The following is a 13,734-nucleotide window of genomic DNA, read 5'->3' on the forward strand; positions in this document are numbered from 1 at the left end:
GGCAAGCAACCGTGGTACGGAATGGTCGTGAAGAAGATATAATTTAACTAAAATTATCTTTATTCCTTGTTGTTTATTCGTGTGTGTTATTTATTGTATTAAATGTTAACGTTAATAAAAAATGTTCCAAACTATCAGTGATTCCTCGACTGACGACCAACGTTCATTTGTAATTTGCTCGCGTTTGAGTTAGCATTTGCAGAAAAAAAAGACAATAAAAGGAACTTTGTGTTGTGTATCTCTACTTCTATCCGTGTGTGTGTCGTTTGTGTGTCGTGCTATCCAAAAAATATCTCCTGAAATTCAACAAATATCTTTGAAAGTAATTTTAATTAAAGTTTAAAACAAAAAACTGAAAATATTTACAATCGAACAAAGAGTTGTGATTTAAAAAAAAACTTAAAATAATGTCAGCTTCTGAAACACCTGGGCACGGCTTTACCGAAGAGGAAGTCTCGGAATTCCGTGAGGCATTTGCCATGTACGACAAAAACCGATCTGGCACAATTACGACAAAACAGCTTGGAGCATGCTTCCGTTCATTAGGACAAAATCCAACGGAAAGCGAAGTGCAGGATTACATAAATGACGTTGACGGAGCTGATGGCAATGGTAAGATGATGATGTTGATTGTTATTTGATACACTTCTGCAAACATTCACGCAGCTCATAACAATAAATCAATGTGAGAAAATTCGCTTCAGGCCAATTTGAGTCAAAGCAGCGTTTGTTATAAAATGGTAATAACAATAAAAAAGTGTACTATGTGCGGTTGAGAGAAAAGAATGAAATCACAGAGGAAAAACGGAAAAAAATTTTCCCAACCACACATAGATATGCGTGTGCAGTGCGGCGTGGTGTGATGATGAGAGACAAGAGGACGTTGACACAGTACCAACAATATGAATATAGATTAAATATAGAAGCACTAACGATGTATATTTTAACAGCAAACTCCTGGCAAAGTATCATACGAAAATGAAATGAAAATAGTTTACTCTGTAACATGACACGAAACATATTCGATAGTTGAAGAAAGTTCAGGGATGGCAGCTTGAAGTTATTGGGCAATAGTTTAATGACAAATTTCAAAATTATTTTATTTGAAAATTCGTGAGCTTTACATTATTTTCAATCGAAATTGGAAACTTTATCTTAATTCATCTCGAAAAACGAACCTTAAGACTTAAATTGAAGCCAAAAAATTTAACTTAATTAACTTAAAATTCTTTTTCAGGGTGACAATCATCATAATATGAACTAAAATTATTAAAGTAAAGAACGAAATTCAAAATTGATGCCATAGAAACTAAACTTGAAAGTAAATCAGATGGAAAAGCTTAAATGAAATCATTCTTGGTCTTTAAAATTATATATGAATAAAAGCAAACAAATTTTTGGAATACTCAATGCTACACTTGCGATTGCAGGAAAAAGTTCATAAGTTCAATTTATTTCTAGATATTCATTTAAGAATCAAATGAAACTGATGGCATGATCTATAAAGTAATACATAAAGTTTTTATGAAAAATAATTAGAATCCGTAATTTAAAAAAAATATACAAAAAGTTTTTTAAACTCGATTTTCAAAAAAAAATCTTATGAAATGATCTATACTGATCAATTTAAAATTTATAATTTTTTTTTTAAATTTTATCCAATAAATTATTTTTGGATCTCCTCAGAACAAAAATGTTCATTTAAATGTATTTAAAAAATTATTTTTTTACTAAAATATTCATGTTAAAATTTTTCTTCAACCCATTTCAATTCAAATTTAAAAAAAAACCATTTAATCGATTTTTTTTTTAATAAAATTTCTCGAGAAAGGTCATGCCAAATCCGCCTCTGAACACATTCACGTAACTCTCATAATATATTTATGGTCCAAAAATATATATATTTAGGTCTGTGTGTACAAAACGAGAGATATTGCTTACCTATGTAGTTGCAATGTGGTTGACATATAAACTTGAAAACTACAATGTCCTTGTAGTTACAACAATATCTCGCGTCGTCATCCCCATTGTTGATACGTGATGTATATGCGGGAAAAGAGAACAAATGACCGGACACAAAACCACGAGTGTTCAGAAGGCGAGAAAAAGAGGTGATTAACAATGTCGAAGCAAAAGTTGACGCAAATCATTATGAATTGCCGAAAATTGTGTTTGCATGTCGTCGGGTCGGTTTTCCCTTTTTTTCATTATTTTTATTATTTTTTTTTACGAAAGTAGTTAATATGTATGAACTACCTGTTTCGTTACTTACTCGAGTATTCATGGAATAAATTTCTTGCAAATATTTAGACAGCTGCCGCCCCTTAGCCCCATAATTGAAACGCTTTTCGAGGAACTTTCACCCGGTATCTAACCAATTACGAAATCGATTTTGCTCACGAGAATTTTCGTTAAGGAACATGCACAACATGACACTTTCGAAATATGAATTTATGTGTTTTGAAGTTAAAATAGGTCAAACAATCAAATATTCATGTTGAAACTTTTTATGGCGCTCTTGTAGTAAATAAGGTCATTTTTTGCTCTTTTCAGGTTTAATTGATTTTCCCACATTTCTCACGATGATGGCACACAGAAATCGCGATTGTGACACCGTTGAAGAGATGCGCGAAGCTTTTCGTGTCTTCGATCGCGATAACTTGGGATACATTCCCGTGAAGGAAATCCGTTTTGTCATCTCCAACTTGAACGTGAAACTAACTCAGGCCGAACTGGAAGAGCTCGTTGGTGCTGTTGACATCGATGGCAATGGACAGGTGACGTTCGAGGAGTTTAAGAAGATGATCACCCCAAAATAAACGAGCTTTCGTTGTTTTCCTCCTATTCTCTGTCAATATCTCTCTTCGCTTCGGATCCACGATCAACAAAAAAATTTAGATCTTAATCAAAAAAATATCAAATTGAGAAGACTGTACGTATCATGAAAAAAAAATCACACATAGATGCGCACATATTACCTGTTTTTCTATAAAAAAGTTGTTATAAAGATAAATAAGTGAAAAAAAAATGAAAAAAGTTATTAATTCTCTGTGATAAATTGAATAATACACAAATAGCTTTAAACAATTGAAAATGATTTGCAAACGAACGGAAAAGAACGAATGGATAGGTTTCTAAATAACGGTGAAAAAACAAATAAATGATGAAATGAAGACAGACTTTTGGGCCCAAGAGTGCAATAACAGCACGAATTGTGCCAAAAAAAACAAATTAAAATGGTTGTTCTCGCGTTTTCTTCCCTCTTGTGTTATTTTCTTCCGTTGTATAAATTTTTGCGAAAATTTGTGTTTCGGCATCTTGAATAATAAATGTTAGATAGAGCACTGCAAGGCAATTTACTTCTCGGTTTCTCTTATGTATGTCGTAATATGCTGAAGAAAAACAAAAAGTAAAATTAAATAAAAACAGTTTTCTCAATTATTTGAACGAAAAAAATAATAGGAATGGTCTCACAATGGATTGCGATTTCGCGAATTTTTTAATTACTTTAATTTAATTTTAAATAATTTATTTTTTTTTTTTTATTTTTAAACGGATTTCCTGATTAATTTTAATAATTTTAAAATTAAAAATAAAATTAATTAATAAAATTTAATTTTTTTATTAAATTTTTTTTTTTCAATTTTAAAAAAAATTTATAATTAAATAAAAATTAAATTATTTATTTTTTTAATTTTTTTTTTCAAGAAACTAAATAAAAAATTGTTAAAAAATTAATTTATTTATTTAAAATAATTAAAAATTATTTAAAATTAAATAAATTATGTAACTAAACTTAATTTTTTTTTTAAATAAAAAAATTATTAAATTAAATTATTAAAATTATTATTATTAAATTAAAAAAATTATTTTAAATTGATTATATTTAAATAATTTGCTCAAACCTCTTTTAATTTTAGTTTAAAATTTTTTGAATTTGAACAAAATAATTTATTTTAATAATTTTAATTTATTTTAATAAATATTAATAAGCAAATAAATTAATTTTTCACAATTTTTTATTTAGTTGATTGAAAAAAAAAATTAAAAAATATAAATAATTTAATTTTTATTTTTTTTTTTTATATAAATTAAAATTTCAAAAAAAAAAATAAAATTTAATTTTTTTTTTAATTTTAAAAGTTTACTTTAATTTAAAAATTTTTTTTTTCGATTTAAAAAATTTATTTTAATTTTTAAATAAATTATTTTAATAAATAAATATTTTTTTTTGCTCCAATTCTAAAATAATTTTAAAAATTTAACAAAAAAAAAATTAAATTAAAATTTCAAATTCTTTGTGAGACCACTATTAAAACGTAGCTTAGGCAAAAAGCAATTTTTCTTAGAAAATTAGTCAAGAAGTAAAAAAAAAAGAAAATTTAGGACCAACCTTCAGGGTCACCATTTAAAATTCGTTTCATTCTCATAACTTTTAGAATAGGTTTTAAAATTGTTCAAAAAAAAAAGTTAATTAATTAGAGAAATAAAAAATTGTGAGCGAAAGTTATCGAAAAGTCACACAAAAAAACTCGAACAACGAAAAAATCTCACAAATAGTCGTTAAAATAATTAAAAAAATAGAAATTAAAAAAGTTTAATTAAATTTTCTGCATCAGAAATAGAATTGAAAAGCAATAAAAAAAATTCACATAGAAAATTTTTAGAATTCTTGAAATTTTTAACTTCGATAAATACTTTATTTGTTTATCTTCAACTACTCAATAAATATCTCTTGGTCTTATACTTAACAATATTCATATATAAACAAGAATTTATAGAGTATTTTTTCCTTTTTCGTCAACTTTTTCGCATTCCTAAAAGCATTTCTCACTATTTTCCCTTTTTCAATTCAGGAAAGATCAAAAATAACCAAAAAATTGACGTGTAGAAGAATATTTTGTGCAATGAACAAGAAAAAGTCTCTTGCTTATATCCTTAAGTAAAATCTAAAAAAGTACTACAATGACGATAAAAATGATTTCAATAAATAAATTACTAAAAATAATGCATTCGAAAAATACTTGTGTGTTTTTTTTTTGTAGTCTCTCTCTATAAAAATGCGATTTTTTAGCTTAAATTTTAATTTTTTATCAGATTCCAATGAGATCCTTTGACTTCGTCTTCGCGTTGTTTCTTGATGAAGCTCAGGAAAACCTGTTCCAGGGAGGTTTGACCAATGGCATAGTCGTCAATCGGTACGCAAGTGTCTCTTTTCGCGTTTTCCAAGATTTGAAAGACGTCGTACCACTTGAGATTTTTCGCGGGAATATGGTAAGTGACTTGTGTTTGGTAAGTTTCCCTAAAAAAAATTTTTTTTCGATTAAAAAAATTCAAATTAAAAACAAATAAAAAAAATTAAAAAAAAAAAAAAAAAAATAAAAAAATTAAAAAAAATAAAAAAAAATATTAAAAAAATAAAAAAAAAATATTAAAAAAATATATTAAAAAAATATTAAAAAAAAAATATTAAAAAAAATATAAAAAAAAAAAAATATTAAAAAAAAAATATAAAAAAAATATTAAAAAAATAAAAAAAAATATTAAAAAAAAATAAAAAAAAATTTAAAAAAAAAATAAAAAAAATTAAAAAAAAATAAAAAAAAAATTAAAAATATAAAAAAAATATAAGAAAAAATATTTTTTCAATTAAAAAAATTCAAATTTCATCATAAAAACGTACTTTAAGCGTGCTCCATGGAAGCGATCTTGCATCCAATCCTTAATAGCGGCAATGTGAGTGTCACTACCTTTAATTGTGATAATATACCCTTGCGAAAATTTATTTTTCAGATGTTGAGATGACCTAAAATTCGAAGTTTTAGACGTTTTTTCATCAAATTCGTGCATTTTCTTACCCCAAACACTTGAATTCGCCATTAACCATGATGGCAACTCGCGTACACAAGTATTCGGCTTCTTCAATGCTGTGACTTGTAAGCACAATTGTCCTTCCTTGATCGCGAATCTTACATATGGCAGTCCATAACATGCGTTTTGCGAGCGGATCGAGACCTGTGGTTGGTTCATCCAAGAAAATAACCGAAGGACCTCCAATTAAACTGATGGCAGCACTCAATTTTCGTCTCGTACCGCCGCTGAGAGTCTTTACTTGCTTATGTAACTCTGCTTTAAACGTGAATTCCGATGCCAATCGATGAATATAACCCTCGATACGGTCTTTTGGGATGCCACGCATCAAGCAAAATTGATGCAAGACTTCTTTCGCGGTGAAATCTTCGTGAATTCCATCACTTTGGGGACAATATCCAATTTTTCGATAAACTTCCGGCAAATCCGACATCAAATTCGCTCCTTGCACGTACCCCTTGCCAAAAGAAATCATCTCGTCTCCCGTCAACATCTTCAATAAAGTGGATTTTCCGGCGCCATTCGTGCCCAAAACACCAAAACACTCTTTCCGATCGACGGCGAGACTTAATTGGTTGACGGCGAGGAGTTTTCCGTAGTATTTCGTCAAATCCGTGAACAACAAGTGATTAAATTGAATTTGCGCGGCATCCATTTTCTGAACGCGATCTTTTTCGATCTGAACGTCAGTTTCGACAATTCCTTCTTCGGCTGGCGGAACACTCAGTTTCACAAGTTGCTTGCCTTTGTGGAACAATCGATGCAAAATTCGGTATTCCAAGAGGAACAGAATCGTAAATGCAAGGGCACCCACAAAAATCATCGCAAAAAGATTCTTTCCGATGCCGGGACGCGACCAACTGAAGTAATTGTAGGCGCACACGAGTTTTTTGCGGGAGAAACAACGGTAATCGCCTTCCTTGCGTTCCTGCGACAAGCCACTGAGGGCGTCACTAAATGCAAAATGCGGTACAACGATGAAAATGTTGCGGATTGTCGACGAGATGTCCTTGAAATTGAGCGCATCCAAGAAGAAAACGAGCGCAAATGGAAAAATACCTAAAAAAAATTAAAATTAAAAAAAAAATTCAAAAAAAAAAAAAAAAAAACTTACTCGTGTACATATAAAAAGAGCATAATTTGCTGTAACCAGCAACGGGAACGTCGAAAATGAGAGATGAGATGTAAGTTATGGGCAAAATGGCCCAAATGAATACCAAAGATACGATTAGACATCGTACAAATTCCTCACTTGTCTTCCAACCGGGTTCTTGGTAGGCGAATATCAAGGTGAGTGCTACAAAAATTACAATTCCAAAAACGATGAAATCACAGATAAATGAAACGATCCAGTACGCGTAAATTCGTACGCCGGATATTAATTGCAGTAATTTTGATTTTATCGCTCGTTCCTAAAAAAAAAATAAAAAAAAATTGAAAATTTCATGAAAAATTTTTCTGTGGGTCTTTTTTTTAGTTTTTAGAAATTTTATATAAAAAATTTACCAAAAAAGTATATTTAAAAAAAAATATATTAAAAAAAATATAATAAAAAAAATATATTAAAAAAATATATTAAAAAAATATATTTAAAAAATATATAAAAAAATATATTAAAAAAATATATTAAAAAAAATATATTAAAAAATATATTTAAAAAAGTATTAAAAAAATATATTTAAAAAATATATTAACAATTATTAAAAAAATATTTTATTAATATTAAAAAAAATATATATAAAAAAAAATATATTAAAAAAATATATTAAAAAAATATATTTAAAAAAATATATTAAAAAAATATATTTAAAAAAATATATTAAAAAAATATATATAAAAAATATATTTAAAAAATATATTAAAAAAATATATTAAAAAAATATATTTAAAAAAAAATGTTAAAAAATATATTTCAAATTTTTTTTAATATTAATAATTTTTTTAATATTTTTTTTAAATATTTTTTTTTGACCAATTTTAAGCCTAAAATTGAAAAAAAAAATATTTTTCAGAAAATTCTTACCTTAACATAAGGAATGACGTAGAACGCTGACACGAATATCATTGCAAATGCCAGATTAAGTATCAGTTGAAAGCTAATATCTTTGGCGAGATCATCCACACTCTCGTTCTCCTTCGGTCGATACGCAATCGGATGATTTTTCACCGTAATAAAGAATCGCGGATCCTTTCCCTGCAATATCGCGTTGTGCACGAGACCCACGGAGATCGGCAACGAGTGTATTGCTTTCGGGTTGTACCATGCTATCACATGTTTGTTGCGAGAGGCGGAAGTTGCGCCAAACAGGTACCGTGTATTCACTTCATTTTCCAAGTCTTCCGCTTCACTCAAGAAATAATCCGACATTACGAGGCCCGTTTGATCGAGTCTCGTCGCGTAATCCTGCTGAAACAGATCAATATATTCCTCGGCGATGCGACTTCGGGGATTGTAATCGAAATTATCGCGTTCCAAAAGTGTTGTTGAGCGATCGTAGGCATCCGGCGTCAATAAGAGACCCGGCAAAATGCTCATCCGCAAGAGACTTTTGTAGACAATGAGCGTGAAAAGGACATAACACACCGGAACGACGATTTGCAGCAAAATTATCGGCCAATTCCGGATTGAATAGATGATTTTCTTGCGGAAAAGTGCTTCCAGTTGATACCAATGCAACCGATTTCCCGTCTCGTAAACCAATTCTGGGAGTAATTCATCGTCACCATGTTTGCCGTTGGGAACGTGCATCCCATCTGTGTGTTTCATCATCCATTCGTCGGCGTTTTCTGTCCCGATTTTCAAGAAAACTTCTTGTAACGTCGCAAAACTGATCCCGTAACTATCGATTCCAATGTCCTTTGAATTGTGCTCCAAAGCCACAAGCATATCGCGGAAAACAGGAATATATTTTTCGGGAAGTTGGTATGAAAGCTCTGAACCGACGTCGTTTTCGATTGTGATGTTTGGAACAAATTTCGATAAAAATCTGGTTACTTCCTCGATGTTGCAATATTTGCTCTTGACACAAATTAAATGGTATCCTGTACCATAACGCCTGAAAATTTAAAAAAAAAAATCATTAAAAAATAATTTTTCTTCATTTAAAAATAATTTTTTCATTAAAAAATAATTTTTTTGCATTTAAAAAATTTTCTTTTGCATTTAAATATTTTTTTTTCTATCATTTTGAAAAAAATAATTTTTTTTAAAAAATAATTTTTTGCATTTAAAAATAATTTTTTCATTAAAAAATAATTTTTTTCATTTAAAAATATTTTTTTTCTTTTAAAAATAATTTTTTCAAAATTTTTTTTTTTTCATTAAAAAATACCTTTTTCCATTTAAAAATTTTTTTTTTTCATTAAAAAATATTTTTTTTTCATTAAAAAATAATTTTTTTTCATTAAAAAATAATTTTTTTTCATTAAAAAATAATTTTTTTTCATTAAAAAATAATTTTTTTTCATTAAAAAATAAATTTTCTTATTAAAAAATAATTTTTTTAATTTTTTTTAGACTTACTTCTTCAAATAAAACGAAGAACCAACAGCTCGAAGCTCTCCATCAGACATAATTGCGACGCGATCTCCCAAAATATCAGCTTCATCCATGAAATGGCTCGAAATGAGAATCGTTCGACCTCTTTTGGCTTTCGTAAGTAAGTCCCATAGCATTCGACGAGCAGCTGGATCGACGCCCTACAAGAAAAAAATCAAAAATTTAACAAAAATCGAACAAAAAATGACATTTTTAATACTTACACTGCTCGGTTCGTCACACAAAATAATTTTTGAATCGCCACAAAGTGCAACTCCGATCGATAATTTTCGTTTCATGCCGCCACTCAAATTTTTCGCTTGAATATTCGGGTCTAATTGCAGCAAATCCGAATATCTTTCGACTTCTTTGTCAATTTCAGTATCTGGAACGCCCTTTAAACGCCCAAAAAATTGAATGTGTTCACCAACTGTCAAACTTTCGAACAGGACATTATGCTGCGGGCAGATTCCCAAGGAGCTCTGAACACCTTCGAGGTTTTCTTTGATGTCAAATCCGTTTAAAATTGCCGTCCCGCCAGATGGAGCGATCATTCCCGTTAACATATTGAAGACGGATGTCTTGCCAGCACCTAAAATTTTTATGAAATGATGAAAAATTCATGAAAATTTAAGATTTTTTACCATTATGTCCTAACAAAACTGTAATTTGGTTCTCGTACATCTTCATTGTCAATCCCTTAACGACAGCTTTCGCGCCATAACTCTTTCTCAAGTTCTTTGTTTCAATCCCAGCTTTTAATCCAGGCGTTCCGGGTTCAGTATCTGCTGTGTCATATACCGGTTCGATCAATTCATGCTCGATTTCGATTTGGGAAGTCTCACAAGATGGCGATGCGTTGCCTTTTTTCCGCCAAAATGACTTTTTGAAGATATAATTCCATTTTTTGGGGATGCCATAATCGCCCGGAAGGACTTTTTCCACGTAAATCGTGATGCCGATGTACAGCAAACTGTCAAAAATGAGCATTAAAGCAGCGACGCCGACACTATATGGCTCATCGGGGATCACGCGCTTGAATAAATTGGTCCATTGCAAGCCTTGCATCGAGCCTTCGCGTTGCATGATGAACATAAAACCAATTCCGACGGCACTGTTGCAAAAAAGAGATGACACAAGTTTACGGAGGAAGCCAACAGTAGCAAAACTCCCTTGGATCATGCTGAACGGGAAGAATGACAAGAACCAGATGAAGCCGGCGATTGCTCCTGCGGTGTTTGCTGAAAGATTTTTAAAGAAAAAATTAATTTTTTGATATTTTAGGACATTGAAATGAGGAAAAATGTTTCAAATTTTATCCTTGAAATTTTTTCAAATTGGAAAAAATTTTAAAATTTTCAAAAATTTCAATTTAAATTCATCATTTAGAGAAAAAATTCGGTTTTTCAAATATGTATCTAAATGTTTTTCGAAATTATAAAAAAAACAAAATTCAACTCAATTCAATTAATTTAATTTAATTTACTTATTTAATTTTTTTTATTTATTTAATTTATTTTAATTCTAAAAATATTTTTTTGTTTTAGTTTTTTTAAATTAAATTTAATTTTTTTAATTTTTTTTTTAAATTTTTATTTTAATTCATTTTTCAAGTTTTTTTAATTTAGAATTTAAATTTTATTTTTATTTAATTGTATTTTTTGATTTTTTTTTTTTTTTTTGAAAAAAAAAATTATTCTTTCAGAATCCACATGAAAAAATATTCAAAAAAATTTAATTAAAAATAATTGCAAAATATTACGAAAACTTAAAAATTAAATTTGAAATAAAATATTTTTGCATAAAAAAATTATTTTTTTTTGATTTAATTTTTATATATTTAATTCATTTAAATTTATTTAATTTTTAATTTTAATTTGATTTTATTTGACTTAATTTAAATTTTTTAATTTAGGCCGCTCCAAATTTTTTTCTATGTTTTTGTCACCTGCCCCATTTCAAAAGCCGAAAAAAAATTTCAAAAAAATTCAAAAAAAGTTAAAAATTTCAAAAAAAATATTTTTGGTTCTTTTCCTTACTTTTTCAAGGAATTTTCAAAATTTTTAAAATATTTTTAATTTTCAAAATTTTTTGTGTTGAAAATCGAAATTTTATATGAATTTTCTTCTCTAAAAATATTTCCTAAAAATTATTTTTCAAAAATTTTTGACGGTTATTTTTATGAATTTTTTTTTGTTAAAATTTTTAACTTTAAATACTTTCAGATCAATTTTAAATCATCGAATCTCAATGTAGATACCATAAAAACATCTAAAATATTCATGAAAGACCAAAATTTGTTAAAATTTTGGTATTTTGTATGAAACAGTATTTCAAAACTTTTTTTTTTTTATTTTGCCCCCCCCCCATTTTCAAAAAAATTTTAAAAATTAAAAAAAATTTGGAAAAAATATTAATTTTGATTTTATTTGAATTTAATTTTTGAAATATTTTAAAATATCAAAAAATGGAGAAAAAATATTCAAAAAATTAAAAAAAAATAAAAAATATTTTTTGATGATAAAAATTAAATTAAATTTAAAAAAAATTTTGTTAAAATATTTTAAAAAATTAATTCAAAAATAAAATTTTTAGGTCAAAATGTGTAAAAATTTCTTTAAAATTCTTAAAAAACATAAAATTAAACCAATTTTTTATAAAATTTTAAAAATTTCTTAAAACTTGAAAATTTTTTCCTCATATTTTATACATTTAAAAAAAATAATTTTTACTCACATTTTCTGAAGAAAACGCTCATCATGAAGGTAAAACAAATAGCAGCAACTGAGTACAGCAATAAAAACACCCATAAAACCAAAAATCCTGAGTAATTCAACACTGTCACTGGATTATCGGGGAAAAACTTGATTTTCATCAAAATTATCATCACAAAAGTAATGATGGCATAAAATGCGAAATATTTGGCGAACCATGCGTACCAACTAAAAACAAAAAAAAAATTAAAAAAATATTTTTTTATAAAAATTTAAATTTTCTTACTGTAATTTATATTCGACACCCATAACTTTCATCGTTTCCTTCATCTGAGTCTCCTTTTCGACCATCACGAATTGCAACAAGACGATGCACGAGTAAAAAAAGCCCACGACAATCATCAGAGGGAACGTCGCTTCCGCCGAAGTCATAAACGGATCAAAAATATGCGGTGGTTTGGGAAATTTTTGTATTTGCAGGTCATAATTTCGGGGGCCTTCCTTCACCTTGAGCGCCATGAAGCCCTGAAAAAGCGCATGTTGGATCGCGACAAATCCCTCTTGCAGGTACGGCGACTCCGGATAGTCTAAAATGGGCGATTGAAACCGCATATCAGTCGCCCACGTGCCCGATTGACGTTTCAGCTCCGACGGATACCGCACCGAGTAGTTGAGATAATACGGAGCATCAAATTCGTACTCTGACTCGATCTCAATTCCGACATAATCGTTATTTTGTCGCAGAAAATTATCCATATCGATGCCACTGATGAACGATTTGATGGATTTGGGGCCGACTCGCAGGAATTTCGTGAGTGTTACGTTCATCAGACGTTGCGCGTCGCGCGTATTTGGTGCGAACGCCAGGTTATACGTGATGAAATGCGTCTCGTTGAGGGTGACAGGCTTGAAAAATTCGGGATCCCGAAAGACGGTAGGTACGGATTTGCTTCGCATGTAAATCATGAGGAAGACCAGCAGGAAGGGCATCGCAATTTCAACGAGTGTCGAGATGGGACGACGTTTCTGCAGCACCAAATTCTTCCAAAAGAGCAGACAGAACTTTTCCCAGCTGGATAGCGTCATGATTTTTTGCAGGTAAGTTGAGTCACAGGAGGGATTTACGGAACTAGAAATAGAAATTTAACAATTTTTCACTTTTTTCTCGCAATTTTCGGGCATTTTTCAACAATTTTTCAGCAAAAAACGATTTTTCTCGTGCTCTAAATGCGATTTTTCACCATTAAAATTTAAATTTTGTCAATTTTTGTGCTCGCCCTGTTTTTCGCACACACACACGCGTACACGTCAACGTTTTCCAGAGCACTAAAGTAACATCCTACAATCATGTCAAGGACGAATTTTCCTTCTGTGTACCCAATTTGCTATTTTTTTCGCACACAACGACTTTTTTTGTCAATAATCGCACAACAAGTCGGAAGTAATTCGCGACATCCGTGACAGAAATGACCAACTTTGCGTGCCTTGATTAGCAAACAAAAGCTTTTAATCACTTTTTTATTCACTCGATAATTTATTTAATGTCCCAACTTTTTTATGAATGAAATTTTCGCACACGCTCGTATACGCAGCAGCAACAACAAGTCGAAA

At 29.3% G+C, this 13,734-nt stretch overlaps 2 protein-coding genes across 2 annotated transcripts; one reads left to right on the plus strand and one right to left on the minus strand.

The window, feature by feature from the left end:
- The first annotated feature begins 141 nt into the window (after positions 1-141).
- On the plus strand, positions 142-2,819 carry LOC134833123 (neo-calmodulin-like). The gene is made up of 2 exons (XM_063847344.1): positions 142-612; positions 2,554-2,819. The coding sequence occupies exons 1-2, from the start codon at positions 408-410 to the stop codon at positions 2,817-2,819; spliced, it is 471 nt and encodes a 156-aa protein (XP_063703414.1). The 5' UTR covers positions 142-407.
- A 2,015-nt stretch (positions 2,820-4,834) lies between these two features.
- On the minus strand, positions 4,835-13,529 carry LOC134833561 (phospholipid-transporting ATPase ABCA1-like). Its single transcript, XM_063847922.1, has 10 exons — positions 12,410-13,529; positions 12,146-12,351; positions 10,054-10,650; positions 9,634-10,001; positions 9,395-9,570; positions 7,895-8,927; positions 6,986-7,283; positions 5,859-6,930; positions 5,684-5,806; positions 4,835-5,302 (listed from the first exon to the last, which is right to left on the minus strand). The coding sequence occupies exons 1-10, from the start codon at positions 13,207-13,209 to the stop codon at positions 5,083-5,085; spliced, it is 4,893 nt and encodes a 1,630-aa protein (XP_063703992.1). The 5' UTR covers positions 13,210-13,529; the 3' UTR covers positions 4,835-5,082.
- Positions 13,530-13,734: the final 205 nt, after the last annotated feature.

The sequence above is a fragment of the Culicoides brevitarsis genome, chromosome 3 (genome assembly GCF_036172545.1).
Source record: "Culicoides brevitarsis isolate CSIRO-B50_1 chromosome 3, AGI_CSIRO_Cbre_v1, whole genome shotgun sequence".
NCBI classification, from domain to species: domain Eukaryota; kingdom Metazoa; phylum Arthropoda; class Insecta; order Diptera; family Ceratopogonidae; genus Culicoides; species Culicoides brevitarsis.

Coding starts and splice junctions, on each gene's coding strand:
- LOC134833123 (XM_063847344.1), top strand. CDS start 408: ATGTCAGCTTCTGAAACACCTGGGCACGGCTTTACCGAAGAGGAAGTC. Junction 613..2,553: donor TGACGGAGCTGATGGCAATG/GTAAGATGATGA, acceptor TGCTCTTTTCAG/GTTTAATTGATTTTCCCACA.
- LOC134833561 (XM_063847922.1), bottom strand. CDS start 13,209: ATGACGCTATCCAGCTGGGAAAAGTTCTGTCTGCTCTTTTGGAAGAAT. Junction 7,284..7,894: donor ACGTCATTCCTTATGTTAAG/GTAAGAATTTTC, acceptor TTTTTTTTTTAG/GAACGAGCGATAAAATCAAA. Junction 5,303..5,683: donor TTCCATGGAGCACGCTTAAA/GTACGTTTTTAT, acceptor AATTTTTTTTAG/GGAAACTTACCAAACACAAG.